The 17624-nt window shown below is 41.6% G+C and overlaps 3 protein-coding genes across 4 annotated transcripts in view; 2 read left to right on the top strand and 1 right to left on the bottom strand.

Annotated features, from left to right (window-relative positions):
• Nucleotides 1-1312: 1312 nt before the first annotated feature.
• On the top strand, nucleotides 1313-5182 carry pabpn1l (PABPN1 like, cytoplasmic). 2 transcript variants are annotated; one of them, XM_008405111.2, is made up of 7 exons: nucleotides 1313-1420; nucleotides 1521-1617; nucleotides 2631-2757; nucleotides 3261-3328; nucleotides 3410-3516; nucleotides 3627-3714; nucleotides 4562-5182. In XM_008405111.2, exons 2-7 carry the CDS (start codon nucleotides 1546-1548, stop codon nucleotides 4889-4891), a joined length of 792 nt encoding a protein of 263 aa, XP_008403333.1. In that variant the 5' UTR covers nucleotides 1313-1420; nucleotides 1521-1545; the 3' UTR covers nucleotides 4892-5182. The 2 variants fall into 2 exon arrangements, with proteins under 2 accessions (XP_008403333.1, XP_008403332.1); XM_008405110.2 differs by having other exon boundaries at nucleotides 1360-1617.
• Nucleotides 5183-5207: 25 nt separating this feature from the next.
• On the bottom strand, nucleotides 5208-6590 carry trappc2l (trafficking protein particle complex subunit 2L). Its single transcript, XM_008405109.2, has 5 exons — nucleotides 6490-6590; nucleotides 6055-6227; nucleotides 5856-5943; nucleotides 5460-5539; nucleotides 5208-5374 (listed from the first exon to the last, which is right to left on the bottom strand). Exons 1-5 carry the CDS (start codon nucleotides 6520-6522, stop codon nucleotides 5329-5331), a joined length of 420 nt encoding a protein of 139 aa, XP_008403331.1. The 5' UTR covers nucleotides 6523-6590; the 3' UTR covers nucleotides 5208-5328.
• A 299-nt stretch (nucleotides 6591-6889) lies between these two features.
• Nucleotides 6890-17624, top strand: part of galns (galactosamine (N-acetyl)-6-sulfatase) — a 21808-nt gene continuing 11073 nt past the window's right edge. The window contains exons 1-11 of the mRNA XM_008405107.2: nucleotides 6890-7107; nucleotides 7255-7378; nucleotides 8227-8301; nucleotides 8615-8717; nucleotides 9714-9857; nucleotides 10601-10667; nucleotides 11769-11896; nucleotides 12267-12406; nucleotides 12506-12609; nucleotides 16109-16251; nucleotides 16586-16688. Of these exons, the coding sequence (XP_008403329.1) occupies nucleotides 6991-7107; nucleotides 7255-7378; nucleotides 8227-8301; nucleotides 8615-8717; nucleotides 9714-9857; nucleotides 10601-10667; nucleotides 11769-11896; nucleotides 12267-12406; nucleotides 12506-12609; nucleotides 16109-16251; nucleotides 16586-16688 (1248 nt within the window). The 5' untranslated portion in view covers nucleotides 6890-6990. The remainder of the gene's footprint in view (nucleotides 7108-7254; nucleotides 7379-8226; nucleotides 8302-8614; nucleotides 8718-9713; nucleotides 9858-10600; nucleotides 10668-11768; nucleotides 11897-12266; nucleotides 12407-12505; nucleotides 12610-16108; nucleotides 16252-16585; nucleotides 16689-17624) is intronic.

Raw genomic sequence — 17624 nt, 5'->3', positions numbered from 1 at the left:
TTTATAAAATATCTTTCAACTTTGAGTGTAAACATTTTCTGCAAAAAGAAGGGAGGTAAACTAAAAGGGTGACCAATTCCCCTTAAGACATCCCACATCATAGCAAAGAAACCTTAAGTGTTTTTCTTTTAATATTCAACCTTACGTTAACACTTTTTTTGTCCAAGACATTTCACACTTCACAAGAACTCAAGATCAGAATACTTGGAGAATCCTCACAGGTCCCTCATTCTGGAAATGTGTGTTTGATATTGTCAGACAACACACAAGACAAAGTTCTGCCCAGATGATGTGTCAAGAATAAGCTGCAAGAGTTTCCTGACCAGGGGCGAAAGAACAAAATGAAGGTATATCATCTTGGCCCACCTTAGTGGTTAATTCAACTGAGTCAATAGAATAACGTGGATCACATGGGGTTAACTCCTTTATTAGTCCTTTTCCCAGTGTGAACCAATGCAATTAAACTAATGAAAACATTTTTAAACAAACAGTGATTATGAATGCATTTATAACCTCAGCCTTCAATAACTGCACTATTTTTATAATAATGCTTCCTGTTTGTAAATGTGCATGTTTAAAATAAATGTACAGGTTTTCCCAAATGGGACCATGCGCCACATTCAGAGTTGGAAGTGGAGGCCCAGAGGTGGGACAGCAATGTATATTGATATGGACACAATTGCTAATGCTAATAAATAGTTTATGGATCAATTAGTTTTATTGGAATGTGAATCCAGCTGATGATGAGGGAAATGACAGCTTTCTGAGAAGATTCTTTGTACCTGCAGCATTCATATTTTAATTCACAGAGAAACATAAAGTATGATATATGTGCATTTGCATTTGGCAGTGGTTTTTTTTTTTGATAAATTTGCAGCATATTTTATTTTTCCTATTTATGTTAAGTTGTTGCTTGTTTGGAATGGCATCAAGTTAAAGTGTTTGTACCGGTGGAAAAAGGTTTCCCCGTTCAAATAACTTCCAGAAGTAAAACAAACATTTTGTGAAGAAAACAAATATATATACAATGTATGCGTAAACATTAACTTATTTATCTTTGACACAGCAAGAGATGAACAAAAGCTACATAAAAAATGTGTCATTGCCTAATGTCCATATCTTGGATATAGAAGGTGGGTCAATGGCTCAATTTACCGACACTCTTTGCTATATTACATTCTTATGTGAGATAGGTGTTCTATCGAAGTGAAAGTTTGACATAGTTTTCAGCCTTACCCCTCTGTAGTGAAGAAAATACTGTCTTCTCCACCGCGCTAGGCCCCAGCCTCAGTCGGTATGGATACGGCCCTTGAAGCAAGCTTCCCTCCCTTCGTTCCTCTCTCATTCTCCTCCTCCTGCATCCCTGTCACGTGGCCTCCACTGTGTCCCTCCAGCGCGTCATGACGAGCCTCAAACACAGGTGATGCTTATTAGCCTCCCAACCAAATTTCCTTCCGGTGAAAGAGATTTTTCTTTTTCTGTAGGTTAGCGTTACGGTAAGCTGAAGCTGGTTTTTGCAGGTACTAATATGTCTGAGCAGTGAGCATGGCGGAAAATCATCTGGAGTACCGCTACCTTGAGGGCGAGCCTATGGGTGAGCATTTCAACGAGGACCCGGTGAGTTATCTTGTCTTTACGTGGAGAGCATAAAGGGGGCCGTCACGCCATGATTACCACACTCCGACACAAGCGCGCACGCATTGCGGGCAGAGTCGTTGTTATCAAAAGCTGAGGTGAGAGCTACATGCTAGCCTCATGCTGCTGGATACTAGGCTAACAGAGGCCAAGCAAGTGCATTAGCTCTCCGTAACATAAGCTATCTGCTGCTCATTGCAATATTCGTCCATTCATTAACACTACGGTTCATCTTACTTTCGCCCAAATAGCTGAAAAGATGTCCATATAAATAGTATTCATTGTGCGTGTTTATTAAAGCGAGGTTCCAAAGAATGAAAAGGGAGGGAAGAAATAAAGGACGCACATAGACCTTCTATTCAGTAATGTTTCAGTAAACGCTGCACAGTATGCACAGCTATCTTGCAATTTAATAGATGTGGATTGAGGTGAATAATACAGTTACTGTGTAGGTGCAAACCTTGCAGCTCGTCTTAAAATGTGTAAAGATTCTTAAAGCTTATGGGGTTTCTTCAGGGCATGCGCTGACCCATATTATTAAATTATTAATCATGCTATCAAAATCTCAGACTGTTCAAGCTATGTTTGGAAACATCTGTACATATTTTTATGAAATTATTTGTTGGGAAAGCACTTAAAAAGAGATATCAAAGTAAAATAACATTTCAGGTCATAGATGAACAAAGAAATCATAAAAGAAAAAAGTAATGAACATGCATAAAATAGGATGAAGTGTAAACATAAGCAAATGGCTTAAATAGATTAGTTTTTAAAATTGTATCTAATTTGAAATAGTTTTTTCCCTGGTTCAGGCCACAACCTGATAGGCTTGAGTACTCTATTAGGGAAGGACTGACAACTTTTGATTTTAAGAACGAGGAAATGTCAAATTTCTAAATTTACTGGCTTCAGACTTTTATGCACTCATTTGACTTAATTGTATATTGTCAGCTTACACCGTTGTAGGTTGAAATGCTTGCTATTCCTTGTTTCAGGAGCTCCTGGCCATCAAGGCCAGGGTTCAGGAGCTGGAAATGGAAGAAGAGACTGAAAAACTGAAGGACGAAGAGGAGAGATGTGATGCAGAGGAGATGCAGCTCCTGACGAGCAGTCCCCGGCCTGGTAAGAAAGACGACTTTTGCATCTGATCTATAAGGCGGTTTGTCTTGCCATTATTGGTGCGCAGCTAAATGCATATTATGCTCTTGGTGGGGGCTCTATAAAGTGGGGGCTCTATAAAGTAACGTTTTCCTTTCAGACCAGGTGTGTAGCATTGCAGCCTCTGGGTGGCTGAAGTAACCACTTTTTTTATTTTTCCCCATCTGGCTAACACCTGCGACACCTCACTGCGGTCACAACGGTGTTCACATGTGCCTCATCACTGCCCAATGAGACGAAGCAGTGAGCTCCAGAGTACCAGAAGTGTCTGTCTTGTTGCCTGTGGCTATTTTCTGCCTCTGTGCATCTCACGTCTCCCTTTGTTTTGCTTTTCCAATAGAACTGAGATGCTATCAGATAAGACATTTTTGTGTCTGCTGTTTTGGCAACATTTCAGAGTGGCTACTTGCTAAAACTGAGAGGTGATTAAGACATGTTGCATGTTTTTTTTGTTTTGTTTTACCCAGGTCCTTTCTACAGTATGACTCCTGAAGAGAGGATAGATGCAGACAACCGATCAATCTATGTTGGAAATGTAAGGATTGTGTGCCATTTTTGAACATGTATAATTTTTTTTAAATTATTATTCTAGTTTGACCCATTGATCAAATTTCAGGTAGATTATGGAGCTACTGCAGATGAGCTGGAGATCCATTTCAATGGCTGTGGTCCTGTAAACAGAGTTACCATCCTGTGTGACAGGTTCTCGGGCCATCCCAAAGGGTGAAGGAGCTTAGTTTTTATATCCACCTATTCTTTACCCTTTATTATTGTATTAATGGAAACATTCAGGCCATGTGTAACCGTCTGCTTTTCCTTCTCGTCTTTTACAGCTTTGCTTACATCGAGTTCTCTGATCGAGATTCTGTGCAGAGTGCCATTGGTTTGCATGAGACTGTGTTCAGAGGACGGGTTCTTAAGGTAAATCTATAAACTCTGACGTCTGCTTTTAGAAAGATGCTCACTGGCTTTCTACCCATTTCCCTGAGACTTCAGTGGGATTGTTGCCGGCTTGTACAAACCTAAAGATGGTTTTGAGCTGTCTCACAACTCCAGTGATGGAAGGTCAAATTTTTGTTTATCCTTGACTATATGGTGTCTGTATGCTTCAGAATATCAGTGTTTACTCCTGGTAAAATGTTTGATTTGATGACCATTTTCACAAAGATGTAAGGGAAAGTTTTGAGTGTGTTTAGAAAGGATTCAGCTGTCGGCTGCTGAACCATAGATGAAGGTAATCTTGAAATCTACTATAACCTTGACATCAAGTTCCTCCTCTGGATTTCAGTGCAGCCCAATTAAATGTTTTTGTCTGGCCTGCAAATATTTTTAAATACTGCTAGATTGGGTTACACTGGTAGTTTTGGCCTTCCTTTACACTTCTGTTTTTCTTTTTAAAGCAGTGTTATACTGAGAATGGATTTGCAGTTTGCCTGAACACAAGCATTGTTTATCATTTTCCTCTACGCCTTGGGTTAGTTAGCTTAAAGTAAAGCCTACTTCACCATTTGAAATGTAGCATTAGGCTGTGCTCCTGGCCTTTGAAATCGGAACTTATTGTTTTTGTTATCTTATGAGGTAAATGTACTCGGAACAATTGAAATCTTGGAATGTTTCCACAAAACTTGAATCCAGATATCTTAAGCATTACATTTACAGTGTATTTCATCGGGCAGTGTGAAAACCTATATTCAGTTGATGAATAATGCTGTGCAACATATTTTGAGGATGAACTGAACTTTTAACAGATTTATCACTTGACTCTCAGGTATTGCCTAAGAGAACCAACATGCCCGGTATCAGCACCACAGACAGGGGTGGACACAGAGGAGGTCACACCAGAGGCAGAGGCCGTGGCTACCGTCCCCCCAGGTACCAGAACAGTTCCCGAGGCAGATTCCGGTACCAGTCTTCAAGACCGCAGCACCAGTCCCCCCACCCTTACTATGGAGGACCATCAGCGGGAAAGAGACAGTGGGGTCACATGGACTACCATGAACAAACTACGAAACGTTACCCCTGCCTCCTTCTCATCACACCACCATCTGAGGATCTCGGGGCAGCGTCGAGTGGACAGCACTACCCTCAGCAGCGTTAGCACTAGCAGATGTTGGCTGGCTGGAAGAGATTTTTAAACTCTAAATGCTTTCCAGCATAATTTAAGTATTGTGATGCCTAGGATTGACCAGTGTGACTCCTAGGCAAGATCTGAAAAGCTGACTGGGGTTGATGCGATATAGGTTTGTTGCTGTGAATGCATGTGACGGTCCTCAAGTTGCATCTGTTTTTAAAAAAAACTGTGGTTTTGTTTTGTAATGTATAACCCCTCTGTGTGTAACTGACAAGCTCTTTGCTACATGAATAAATAAAAAATAATTGAACACTCAAAGTGTAGTAAAAGACACACACTGGTATCCAACAGCATTTGAGTTTATTACCAATTCTTTTTTTCCAACAATAAAGGCAACATATAAACAGAAGAGAGGGTCATATGTACAGTGGATGCTCAACAGAGAAGGTGAACTGGAAAGGAAGTCAGCCCGTCTGTACCATCATTCCAGAAACGATGCCATTGAAGGCCCTGGATAATGAGGTAAATGTTAAAATGCCTTTCAAAGCATCCCAACCCCGTGAAACATGTTTGTAAATGTATAACACTAACTTACTTTGACTGAATGGGGTCCCCAGGATTGTAGAATGGGTTGCACATTACATCAGTGAATGAGTTGTGCAGTTTTCTAAACATCTGGAAGAAATGCATTCAAAGGAAAAAGATTAGACAAATGCAAACTGCATATCGGTTACCTATTTGACATAAAATAAGAAACCGAACCCTTTATAATTAATGCACTGGGAAAGATGACTGGTATAAGTTGCATACAGGTCTGAAATGCCATTAAACTAAGATGGTAAATAGTGACCTGATGGACATGGGCTATAGGTGAATTGGTGCATAGGGCTTTAGTGGAAATAAGATGCAGAAGACCAGTTCTACCTGTAAATGTTAACACAATCGTTTCCTAGCTAAAAGTCAAAATTACTTAAAAACTAAATTTACTTACACTTCGTATTTCATTGTCCCGCAATGATGTATTGGAAGAGTCCACAACAATCACAAATTTCACCTTGGAGTTGGTCACATACCCATATCTATTTCTTCCAGTTAAGGATACACATTTATTGTTTCTACTCAAAACCTTCATTTACGTTTTATTTGGCATAGTGTTTTACTAGTATTTGAGGTATAAAAATGGAGGATACACTTTATAGTCTTCAGTTGGATAGAGCAGTCCCAGGTAGAGCTCCCTCTGGTCTGCTAAGGATTTGCCCACAGCCGAAACCTTCTCTTCCACCACATCCAGAGAGGTGTGAACTGTGTAGTGAAATTTCAGCTCATTTTGAGAGGGTACACTGCGTATATACAGCGGGTAGTTCTGGGGGGAAAACATCAAAAGACAAATATGAAACTGCTAAAAGCAGTATTTAGAAAGAAATCGCTCAAGTATCAAATAATAGGAGTGGGAAGTAGTAACAACAGGATGCCATTATCGATGCTAGCACTAGCTTTGTGGCATTATTTAATTTTGGTGAACGTCATAAAGCTGACAATCGTATAAAGGCGATTAATGACGCTACGAAAACCCTGTAAGATGTAAAAAAGTCCTACGGGCAAAGAAATTAAACAAGAATTGGTACCTCTTTAGCGATCACTGCTATGCACACCGCCATGTTTTTGTTCCTCCCCTGAGCTGACAGCTTTTGTCACGTGACGAGTTGCATTCAAATGCTGAGGGGAAAAACGAGCTTCTAATGAAAACATTTTAAAATGTGTTTCATGTTCAAAGAGTGTTGAATTCACGCTAGCTACGGGTTTAATTTGATTATAAATTGATATTTGACAGTATTTAAATGTTGATAAATTGTCAGTTTTATTTAAATAATTTAAAACAGCATTACATTACTGTATTCTGTGTCTGTCAACAAATGCAGCACAAAACAAGGAATGTATTTATGTTAACCAATCAATACAACAAAATAAAGTAGCTTAAAACTTAACCGCATTAAAATCCTAAGTTAACAATAAAGGACGTAAACTTTCGTTTCTTTCCTCGGGTACGTACTGCTCTGGCAGATGAACGCTAACGCAACAATCCTCTTCCGTGATGATGCTGGTGCTCATATGACTACAGCACAGCAATGCGAGTAGTGTGTGCACCAACTTTAATTCTCATTAGCGTAACAATATGTTGTTCCTTGACAGAAAAGCTGTCAAATGGTTCATCAACAAACATTATCATCATGCTCATGGATGATGTAAGTTATTTATCTGTGACTGATTATACAAACCAGCTACGAATGCATCTTTCGACTTATCTTTATGCACCCTGTGTTGACTTCTTGTTTTTTTGCGCATATTATTCTGTAAACATTTAGCTGACTTCCTCTGCTCTTTTTTTATAGATGGGCTGGGGGGACTTAGGGGTGCTTGGTCAGCCCTCCAAAGAGACCCCCAATCTTGATGCCATGGCAGCTCAGGGGATACTTTTAACAAACTTCTACACCGCAAACCCACTTTGTTCCCCATGTGAGTCAGCAGAAACAATGGTGATACAGTATCTGAGTCATTTGTACTTGTTTTTCAGATTAACCGAATAGATCTCTCTGTTTACTAATATATCTATGTCTGTCTCAGTGGTTACAGGACCGCTTGCTATGATTGCATATGAAATCATGAAAGTGAAAAATGTTTCTTTTTCCAGTGTAATGCCAGGTGAACAGAAATAGTACCATTGTGTTGCACATTTTTTTATTGATTTGAAGTTAAATGCTTCTCATTCTTCATTTATAGAGCAATACATCATGGGGTTAGCATGTGACAGACCTGAAAACCTGCCAAACCAGCTCAGTGATTTTGTTTTTATTTGTTTTAATATGTGAAGAAGATTGTTTGCTTGTCTTTGTGAAATCTCCTTTCTGAACAGAAGGAATGGCCTGATGAAGACATAATTTAGTACATGCAAACCAACCACAGGCGTGCAAATGGCTTGATTTTGCGAGAAGCTGCTGTTAAAGGGCAATGTCATTACCGACACCTGAATGAGTTAGACAGTGGAGGATGTATGGAGCTACGTGGATGTATATACTAATTCATATTATGTGGGTCATACAGGTGTCACATTGACCTTAGGTTTGGGGATGACAGGAATCAATACTCAGAATTTGAACAATGCCAGTGTTAACCAGAGCAGCACGTTTAATTCAGATCTCAGCTCAAGTCTTTTAATCTATTTTTAATCTTGAATGTTAAGAATCTTCATTGCAATGTTCACATTGGAGCAGGAACTAGTGAGAATCCCATTTACAGATTTATTTGTTGATAATAAGAATATTCAAATTAAGGGCTAAAAATGTTAATATTCATTTTGTCTACAGCGCGAGCTGCGCTCCTCACTGGGAGGCTGCCTGTAAGGAATGGATTCTACACCACCAATGCTCATGCCAGGAATGGTAAGCTTCCACAATATTTCTTGCTGCATATAAGTTCCTCTTTCGCTATATTGTGTAAGTACCGGCTGTGTGTTTACCTGGTGACCAATTTCTTCTGTCTTTCCCTTTTCTCTCACACTTAAATCTTTCAAAACATTAAACGACATGTAATGTCAGACAAAGACAATCTGAGTTATGTCTCAAATATTTAAGTGTGACAAAATAGCAGAAATGAAGCAAATGTGAGGTGGAGACACTTTTCAAACCACTGTGTTTTAGTCACATGTGTTTGCATGTGATTAAAAGCTTTTATGTATTTTTTCTATTTCTGTAGCTTACACGCCACAGGAGATTGTGGGAGGAATCTCCAAGGATGAGATTTTGTTGCCTGAAATGCTAAAGAAAAACGGTTATATCAGCAAGATTGTTGGCAAGTGGTGAGTTTTGATTTATTTCCTATGTTTTCTACTTCCTTTAAACATTGAATAACCGTATTATTTGCAATGGATGCGTTGGTCCTCCTTCACTTGTTTTTACTTTTATTTATTTCTTTCTTTTGGCAACATATTGACTAAGTTTAGTCTGAAAATGAACCAAGCCAAATTCTAAACTCTTTTGGTTCTTCAACTGTAATCATTTTACTTTTGGATGAAACAAAAGAGAGAATGCACATTAAAATCCTGATTTTGGCTGAGCCTGATCAACTATGTCAAAAATACAGAAAGAAACATAACAAACATGTAGACATGGTCACCAACCTATCCAAAAGAGATTGCCTAATCTTTGATTATGCAACTAATTATCGTGAACTTATGCAAATTGCAGAAGCCTTACATGTTTTGTGTTGGATAAAAAGCTTAAAACACAAACAACTTATTGAAATATTGTACATGATTAGGCCTGTTATGATAACAAATTATACTGGTCGATATAAATTGTACCAGCAGTTATTGCGATAAACGATAATATTGTTGTTTCGAGACCATTTTTAATTAATATAATGGTAACGGCAACATAATAATGCAAGAACACATCCTTAAACATCAGTAAACTTTAAATTCTAATGGATATTTAACACTGGAATTGGAAGATATTTTAAATATCCAAAATAAATAAAGCAACAAATCAAGTGAATTTTGAAGCCTTCTTAAAAAAAATTGTCCTTCAAAAAAAGGAGTTGAGACCAAGGCACCAAACTGAAGACTTTAATCACCCAGTGTTTAGAAAGAGAGAAAAAAAAGAGATAAGCGACAAATCATGCCAATGGAAATTATTGAGTTTGTTTTAATTTATTATGTGATCAATTGAATAATTGATTATTGTGACAGGCCTATACATGATATACACTACGGTTAAATTTTCGTCACCTGTTGAATTAGTCATTAATCATTTTTGTCTTACAGTGTTTGACTGTCCCTTCTTTGTTTATGCAGGCATCTGGGCCACAGGCCGCAGTACCTACCTCTGGAGCATGGTTTTGACGAATGGTTCGGTTCCCCAAACTGCCACTTCGGCCCTTACAACAGCAGCGTCCGACCCAACATCCCCGTCTACAACAACTCTGAGATGATTGGAAGGTAGCGTCGCACACACAGGCACAGACGCGGAGACTAAAATTCAATAAAAACGTGTTTTCCCCACCTGACTCAGTTGTATATTTTGTTTGTCTGCTCCTCTGGATGAGCTCAGTGACTCCCTCCTCCCTGTCTACACTTCCTCCTCTGTACCAGCTGGGCCTGTGTATTCCATTTTCCGCCCATTTGTTTTCCCCAAAACAGCCATATGTGTATTCAGGGTCATTGGAGCCGGCAGCCGGGCGTGTTTTTCGCTTAGCCGTGGGTTTAATCAGCGCTGCATACCTGGGCCCTGGACAGAAATGTGCACGCGCTCACACACGTGTGGGTACGCAGAGACACACACGCCCTCGAGAGACGGCAGGTTGCGCCGCCTCTGCGCGAGGACACCTGGAGGAAGTGAAGCATAAGAGAGAGATTTCTGTCACTGCTTCCACGCTTCAGTAGCGCCTCATAACAGTTCCCGCTGCTCTGCTTTGCTGAGACTTTGCACATATGTCTTCTCCCCCCACCCCAAAAAAAAAAAAAAAAAAAAATTCCTCCAAACATTATCAACAAGTCGAAAATTAACTTTCGTTGTCTTAATGATATTATCCGCACTAGTTTAAGTCACTTTAGAAGGAAATTAAAAGTCCCATCTGGTCCTGTGCTCAATTGAGAGAAAAGAAATCAGATTGTAAAACTGAATAAGCAGAAGAGGTCAGGCTTTGTTTAGTTGGGATGATGGCTGTCATTTGTTTTCACAGATACTTTGAGGACTTTAAGATCGATCTACGGACCGGAGAGTCGAACCTCACTCAGATGTATTTGATGGTGAGTGAGCGCTTTACTGACGTCTCATTTCCAAAATTTCTGGCTCAGATCATCTGAATCTTTGTTTGTTTGGGGTTTTTTTTGGAGAAAAAAAATTACAGGTTTTCTTCCATTCAAAGAAAAGAAAACAGCATGACGGAGGACTGTTTCTGACCGAAACATGAAAGCACAGAAACAAATTGTCTGTAACAAATTAGAAAATGCAGTTTTATTGTTGTGCTGCTTTCTCCAGTGGAGGTGGATTATTGACTTTTTCACACTCTTGCAATGAATCTACATCAGTCTCTTTCTATTATGTTCCTATAACAGGATCAAAAGCAGCATGCTGAGGCACACTGCATGCTTGAGAGGTGTAATTCATCTCCACATTAGGAGCATGTCTGTGGAAGTGAGAGTGGTGTCAGATGCACGGTGTGTTTGGACATAAAAAGCACGTTCTGAAATTTGAACTCTTGTTTTTGAATTCTTCTGCAGCATACTGCAATAGAATCTGTTTGAATGCACGATAAATTTGCTGCATGATATTCTGCAATCTTTAAGTGTCTTAATAGACGTAGAATGTTTTTTTTTTAAAAACATGTTTTCTGTTGTTTAATTATTATAACTCTTTTATAAGACGAGGTTCAAGTTGCACAGTTTCTTCTCATTTTCAAAAGATCTAAAATCAGTTTGTTTTGGTTATGTTTCACAAAAATCTCCAGCCTAAGTTTATTAAAAATGTAAATAAAAGTTGGTTTTAAAAGCTAAGCAGTTAACCAATTCTATGTATAAAAATAAATCAATGTAAATATGATATAAACGTAATACTGTTGGGTATGTGATTTACTCCAACTTGTACACCTACACAACCTTTTTTATCTTAAGTAATTTATGAAACATCAACAATAGATTTACAAATAATGACTAATTTGGCTTACTTGAAACAAAAAATAATCCAAAAGTTGAACTTCCCTCTTGAGAAACATTTCACTGCGTGACTGCCTCAAAGTACCATTCACAACTATTCACTTTGTAAATTTGAAAAGGTGCATGCATGGACAACATCAACACCAAGTATATGAATTGCACGTTTTACTAACAGTAAATCTCCCACCTCTGCAGGAGGGCCTGGACTTCATACGGCGTCAGACTGAAGCCAAGCAGCCCTTCTTCCTTTACTGGGCCGCTGATGCCACTCACTCCCCGGTCTACGCCTCCAAAAGCTTCCTGGGGAAGAGTCAGCGAGGCCGGTAGGCAGAGCTGCACAAGATGAAGAATCACAGTCACCTTTGTAATACTACTGTGCAATATTACAAGTGTTATGCATTCTCATTCTGCGTGCTAATTGTATAGCTGTCTGAATAAGTGGTCTGTGACTGGGTTAGCGTGGTGCACATGAAAGTAGATAAAACATGTGGGTTAATGTAACATATGTCATCTTTGCAATGTTGAGGAATGGTATTGTAATTACATGGTTTTCTGATAGCGTGGCGCGGTTACTGAGAGGTTAAGCACGCCCTCGCTGACTTTTCAACAGATGCTCAAACATACTTGAGCTTCGTTTCATAGAGTAAGTGAATGCATGTGGTGAGGAGGACTGTGTTTCCCTGTGCGCTGCAGCTACGGAGACGCCATCATGGAGCTGGACCACAGCGTCGGTCAGATCTTGTCTCTGCTGCAGAATCTGGGCATCGAGAAGAACACGTTTGTCTTCTTCACCTCAGACAACGGAGCGGCTCTAATGTCGGGCCCACAAGAAAGTATGTCTACATTTCTTTACTTGGAAGTAGATTTAAGCCATTTTCTTCTTATTTGTGTCATCATGAGATTCATGCAGCTTCATGCCTCTGGTTCCTCAGGTGGCAGCAACGGGCCGTTCCTCTGTGGGAAGGAAACAACGTTTGAGGGGGGCATGAGGGAGCCCGCCATCGCCTGGTGGCCTGGGCACATCAAGGGAGGCGCGGTAAGCCCGCCTCCGACTTTCTGCCAAATCAAAGCCCGCTATCCTGCAGTCGTGAGCGTAAGGGAAGAGCTGGAAACAACGTGCGAATGTTTTTGCTCCCCAATTTCCTGGCCACGAAAGCAGAATTGTTCTCTGTGAAGCTGCAGGCAGGCGTATTATAAACCAGGTTGTGAGAGAATAACTAATTATTTCACTAATCTTCTTTAAATAACTGATATTTTTTGGGGTGTTGTGATTTATTCTGTGTCATTTAGGGCTTTACATGTGTACACTCTGATCCACTGGCACAATTAATTTTGAGTGGGTACTACAGTACTTTTATCAGAACTGTGATTTCAGCTACAAAGCGTGCGGGCCCTTCTTTGAACTGTTCCCTCAAATATTTTTAGCTGAAATAAATGCCCCCACTCTCTCTTTCTCTCTCTCTCTCTCTCTTTTTTTTTTTTCCTCTTCCTATTCCCCAATACAGCCCCCTCGCCCACCCCACCCGCACCGTGATCCCCTAAGCCTGTGCGTTCTGCAAATGACTTTTAATTGTATTAGGGGCAGCTGTGACACGGGGCTGTGACGCAGAGGGATTTTGTGGAGGAGCGAGCGGAGGCTGCAGTCTGCAGTAAGCCTTGCCCCTGGCTCATCTCACAGGGTTGTGCTGGGCCCTGATAGCGCAGCGGAGTAGTGAGGGAGAGGGGGATTGGGAGCGTCTTAAGCGGCTAATCTGTTTGTGTGTTTGCTGAGGTTGGATTGAGCCGTAATGAGGACTTCAGTATCTGAATATGCCAGGCGTTCAGGATAAAGGAACGGGGAGATGGGAGGGGGCTGCAGGAAAGGAAGCAAGGGAAGAAGTAAAATAGGTAGCTGGCGAAGAAAAGAGAAAGAGCATTTTTGAAGATGCCGCGTATTGAATGCCACTGCGTTTGCAATACCTTTGTTGACCCTGTGACGTTGTGTTATTGATCAAATGCAACAGAGAACGACTTTGTAGACAGACTTACTAAATAGATAACTTTATAAATCCTTCTATTTGTGCAGAACAATGCAAACAGATATTTGTGTGTGCTTCTATATCCAGCTACATTTGGGTTTGAAAGAGTTATGTTGAATCTCTGCTGGGCTGTGATGACAAAGCTGCTTTTGTTGGAGCTACTGTACTCCACAGATCTGGATTCATCGCTGTTGCATTGTTGCTTTGGAGGGAGGACAAGCGAGACACAAGGTTGGCCTCTTGCGCGTTCTGAAATCTCTGTTGATCTGTGCTTTGTGAAAGCCCCAAAAGCTGTTGGAGATAAACGCTGGAGGCACATAAGAAAGCCTTTATGAAAAGGGGATTTTCAACAGGTCCCTTGTAATCAGGGCACACTGATTCATCCCCCCTGTCAGAAGAGGAAACTTAAGAGAGGGAAAACTTATCAATTAGTGTGCAGGAAGTTTTCTAGGGGGTGTGTTGGAATGAGCGAGCGGGTGGGGTTGGTCTCGAAGCGGATGCAGATTCAGCATTCTCCTTGTCCCTGAGGAGGTGGAGGATGATAAGTGGCGGTTGCTGTATGAACAGGGATGGGGAAGTGGGTGGGCTGTCAGGCCCCGCAACATCACGGAGCTCCCCAATCCTTTTTGTTGGTTTATCAGTGGCAGACACGCATTCATACGATGGTGGAGATGGGGATGAAGGCGCTGCGTCCTCCGACAGGCAACGTTACCGCAAAGAAATAAAGGACAGAATTAAAATGCGAGAGTTTAGGAAGTGACGATTAGAACAAAGCAAACAGGGGACAGAGAGGAGGCGAAGAAAAAAAGTTTAGGACAGACCGAGACGGGTCATCTGACTCGCCACTCAAAGTTTGAAACTTTGAGTTTTTGTTACGCAAGTTATTCCCAACCAAATATCAGTGCTGCTTCTCCCCCTTTACGCCCCGTTTCCTTTAATGGCAGATGTTTCTGCAAGGATCTGAAAAAAGAAAAAAAATAAAGAGAAGAATTCAATCTGTTGGTGTTTGTGCCCTTCAGAGAGAGTGTCTGGGTGTGCAGATAGATCATGGAACTCGCTGCAGAACCTTTTCTGTGGCTACTTCTGTGGATACAGAAGAAAAGAGGAATTCATTTCAGTGCTTAGGAAGGAGCAGGCACGCGCGCGTGCGCTTGGCCGCGTGTGCGTCCGCATGTGTGCCGGCCGCCGATAGGAGCGCAGCGGCACATGGCACTGCAGCTGCACGGGCCTGATAGCACTATCTGATTGTGAGCGTGCCGTCTCCCTCTAAGGCTCGCTCAGGAGAGAATGGAACGGAAGATCAAGGATGACAGCGAAAAAATGGCATTTTATCTGAAAATAGTTCAAAGTTTATAAATAAAATAAAGCTTTTCACAGCGACTGGGAGAGGGAGATAAAACACCAGCTCGCTCCAGCTTCGGCAGCCTGCTCGCCCGGGCCGTGTCCTATCCCATGCTTCCTCTCCTCTCTTCCTTCTTTTTTTCCCTCCTTCTCCAAAAAACTCATTTATGGAAGGAAATGCATTTTGGAGTTTTGATAGTAAACCAGCATGTAGAGATTAGAGAGGAAACTGAAGAAATGCAACGCTCCTTCTTCACGAGGGCGTCCTATCATGCCTTTGTGGTAATAAAATGTTATCACAAATTCTTTTTGATTCCAGAGAGTTGAGTCGACAAGTGACAAATTATAAAGTTCATCTGAGAAATGAACAGGATGACGCTGTAATGGGCACGTCAGTGTCTGTGTACAGACTATTATAAAGGGAAATATGTGTTGAAGAGTGAGGCGGCTGTGATTTATTTTCTTTTTATTCTTCCGTCTGACATCGGTTCCACATTGAAATCTGGTGACTAAAAAATTTGTTCTCCAGTTTGTTAAACACATTAAAAAAATCTCACTGTTTCAGTTTTTAATCCATCCATCCTGAGCAAGGCAGCAAGAAGGTTCTGGGTTCGATTCCCGGCCCTGGTCTTTCTGCATGGAGTTTGCATGTTCTCCCTGTGCATGCGTGGGTTTTCTCCGGGTACTCCGGTTTCCTCCCACAGTCCAAAAACATGACTGTCAGGTTAATTGGCCTCTCCAAATTGCCCCTAGGTGTGAGTGTGTGTGTGCATGGTTGTTTGTCCTGTGTCTCTGTGTTGCCCTGCGACAGACTGGCAACCTGTCCAGGGTGAACCCCGCCTCTCGCCTGGTACGCTAGCTGGAGATAGGCACCAGCACCCCTCCCGATCCCACTGAGGGACAAGGGTGTAAGAAAATGGATGGATGGATGTTTCAGGTTTTTTTTAAAATGTTTGTTGCACATTTTTATAGTTAAATAAAGATTAGATAAAGATGAGAGATTTCAATGATGATTTTGTTCTGATTTCTGTTGGATTCAAAACCGCTGCCTCTGTCAAAGGGCCAAATGTTTTTCTCGTATGTGTTACGATACTTAGAAAGACAACCTGAAACATCAGGTCAGACCTCGTTTTGTCGATTGGTGCTCAGATTTCTTTTTCCTCCGTCCCGGTGCAGGTGAGTCTGCAGCCCGCGAACGTCATGGATCTCTTCACCACCAGCCTGGCGCTGGCCGGGATCAGCCCCCCAGATGACCGAATGCTGGACGGACTGGACCTGACGCCAGTGCTGTTGAACGGCTCCCACCAACTCGACAACAGGTGAATAAAAACAGTCAGACTCTTCCAGACTCTCCCTCTGTCTGACTTTGTCTTTGCTCATGACCATCAGAAAGGTGATGCCCAGGAGGAGGTAAACGGCACGTTTGCTGGTGATCCTCTGTGCTGCACGGGGAGGAAGATTTTCTATGACTTTGAATTGTGTGTTTGCATATTTAAAAGAAAGAATATGACCATTTGAGTCATAAACTTAAAGAAGTGGAACTAGGACATAATAAACATACAAAAGAGAAATATTTTTCTTTCTGTCTTGTTTGTTAGCGTGTATAAGAAGGTGTAAATCGAACCTTACGTTTCTCCTTTGCTTTCTCAACAGACCCATTTTCTTTTACCGCGGCAACGAGATGATGGCTGTGAGGCTCGGACAGTACAAAGCGCACTACTGGACCTGGAGCAACTCGCTGGAGGAGCTCAAAGAGGTGAGGCTCCCTTTCAATGCACTGTCCCTTCTCTGTCTCCGTACTTCTTAAATTGCTCTGTCACATTGCGTCTCGTCGTCGCTCCTAATCTTCCTGAAACACACCAACACTTTCCTTGTTGCTCATGTTATCTCAACAATGGCTCATCAATTGACTGCTGCGTACATCAGAGAGGAATGAATATTAATGAGGAACCCCCACATGTGCCAACTGGCGTCGTTCATCAACCAGTTGACTTGTTTGTTTAATCTCAGGTGGAAATGCCCCCCGTTGTCCCCGCCCCTCACGCAGCCCCCCCAACCATTTACATACCACCATTCCCTGCTTGTTCTTCCGCCATCGCAGTCATGCCGACTCAGTGTGGATCAAACATGTCAGGAGAAGCAGGAAATCTACCACCTGAGAAGCAGGAGAATACGATGCCTTTTTGTCTCCCTTTCTCTCCGCTCTGTCCATTACAAAAAAAGAAAAGAAAAAAAAAACATGTCCTCCTGTCCTCTCCCTCCTTGGCTATGCTTTTCCTGCGATCCAGTTTGTTTTATGCCCCATCGGTCGCTTAAATTGCTCTCTCCTTCAGGGCCGCTGAATCAATAGCGGCCCCCTTTATCAACTCATGTGAACTGAAGTGGAACTTCACAAATAATGGCGTCTGATTGCCTGTGAGTTGCCTATCGATTGATGCGCGTATGAATGTGGGAGGCAGGGTGGGGGGGCGGCAAAAAGGCAGTGAAGAAAACATGCACAAAGACGCTGTGGCTCCTCATGCAGAGGTGAACGTCTGTTTGTGCGTCAGTGAGCAAGTTTTGAATTTCTGCGAGGGGAAAGTTAAATGTCCACTTTGCTTTGTTGCTATAATGGATGGATCCTTAAACTGCGCCTGTGTGTGTGTGTGTGTGTGTGTGTGTGTGTGTGTGTGTGTGTGTGTGTGTGTGTGTG

The sequence above is a fragment of the Poecilia reticulata genome, linkage group LG3 (assembly GCF_000633615.1).
Source record: "Poecilia reticulata strain Guanapo linkage group LG3, Guppy_female_1.0+MT, whole genome shotgun sequence".
In the NCBI taxonomy this organism is placed as follows: Eukaryota; Metazoa; Chordata; class Actinopteri; order Cyprinodontiformes; family Poeciliidae; genus Poecilia; species Poecilia reticulata.
The sequence above is the reverse complement of the archived record's forward strand: the minus strand, read 5'-3'. Positions and strand labels throughout refer to the sequence as shown.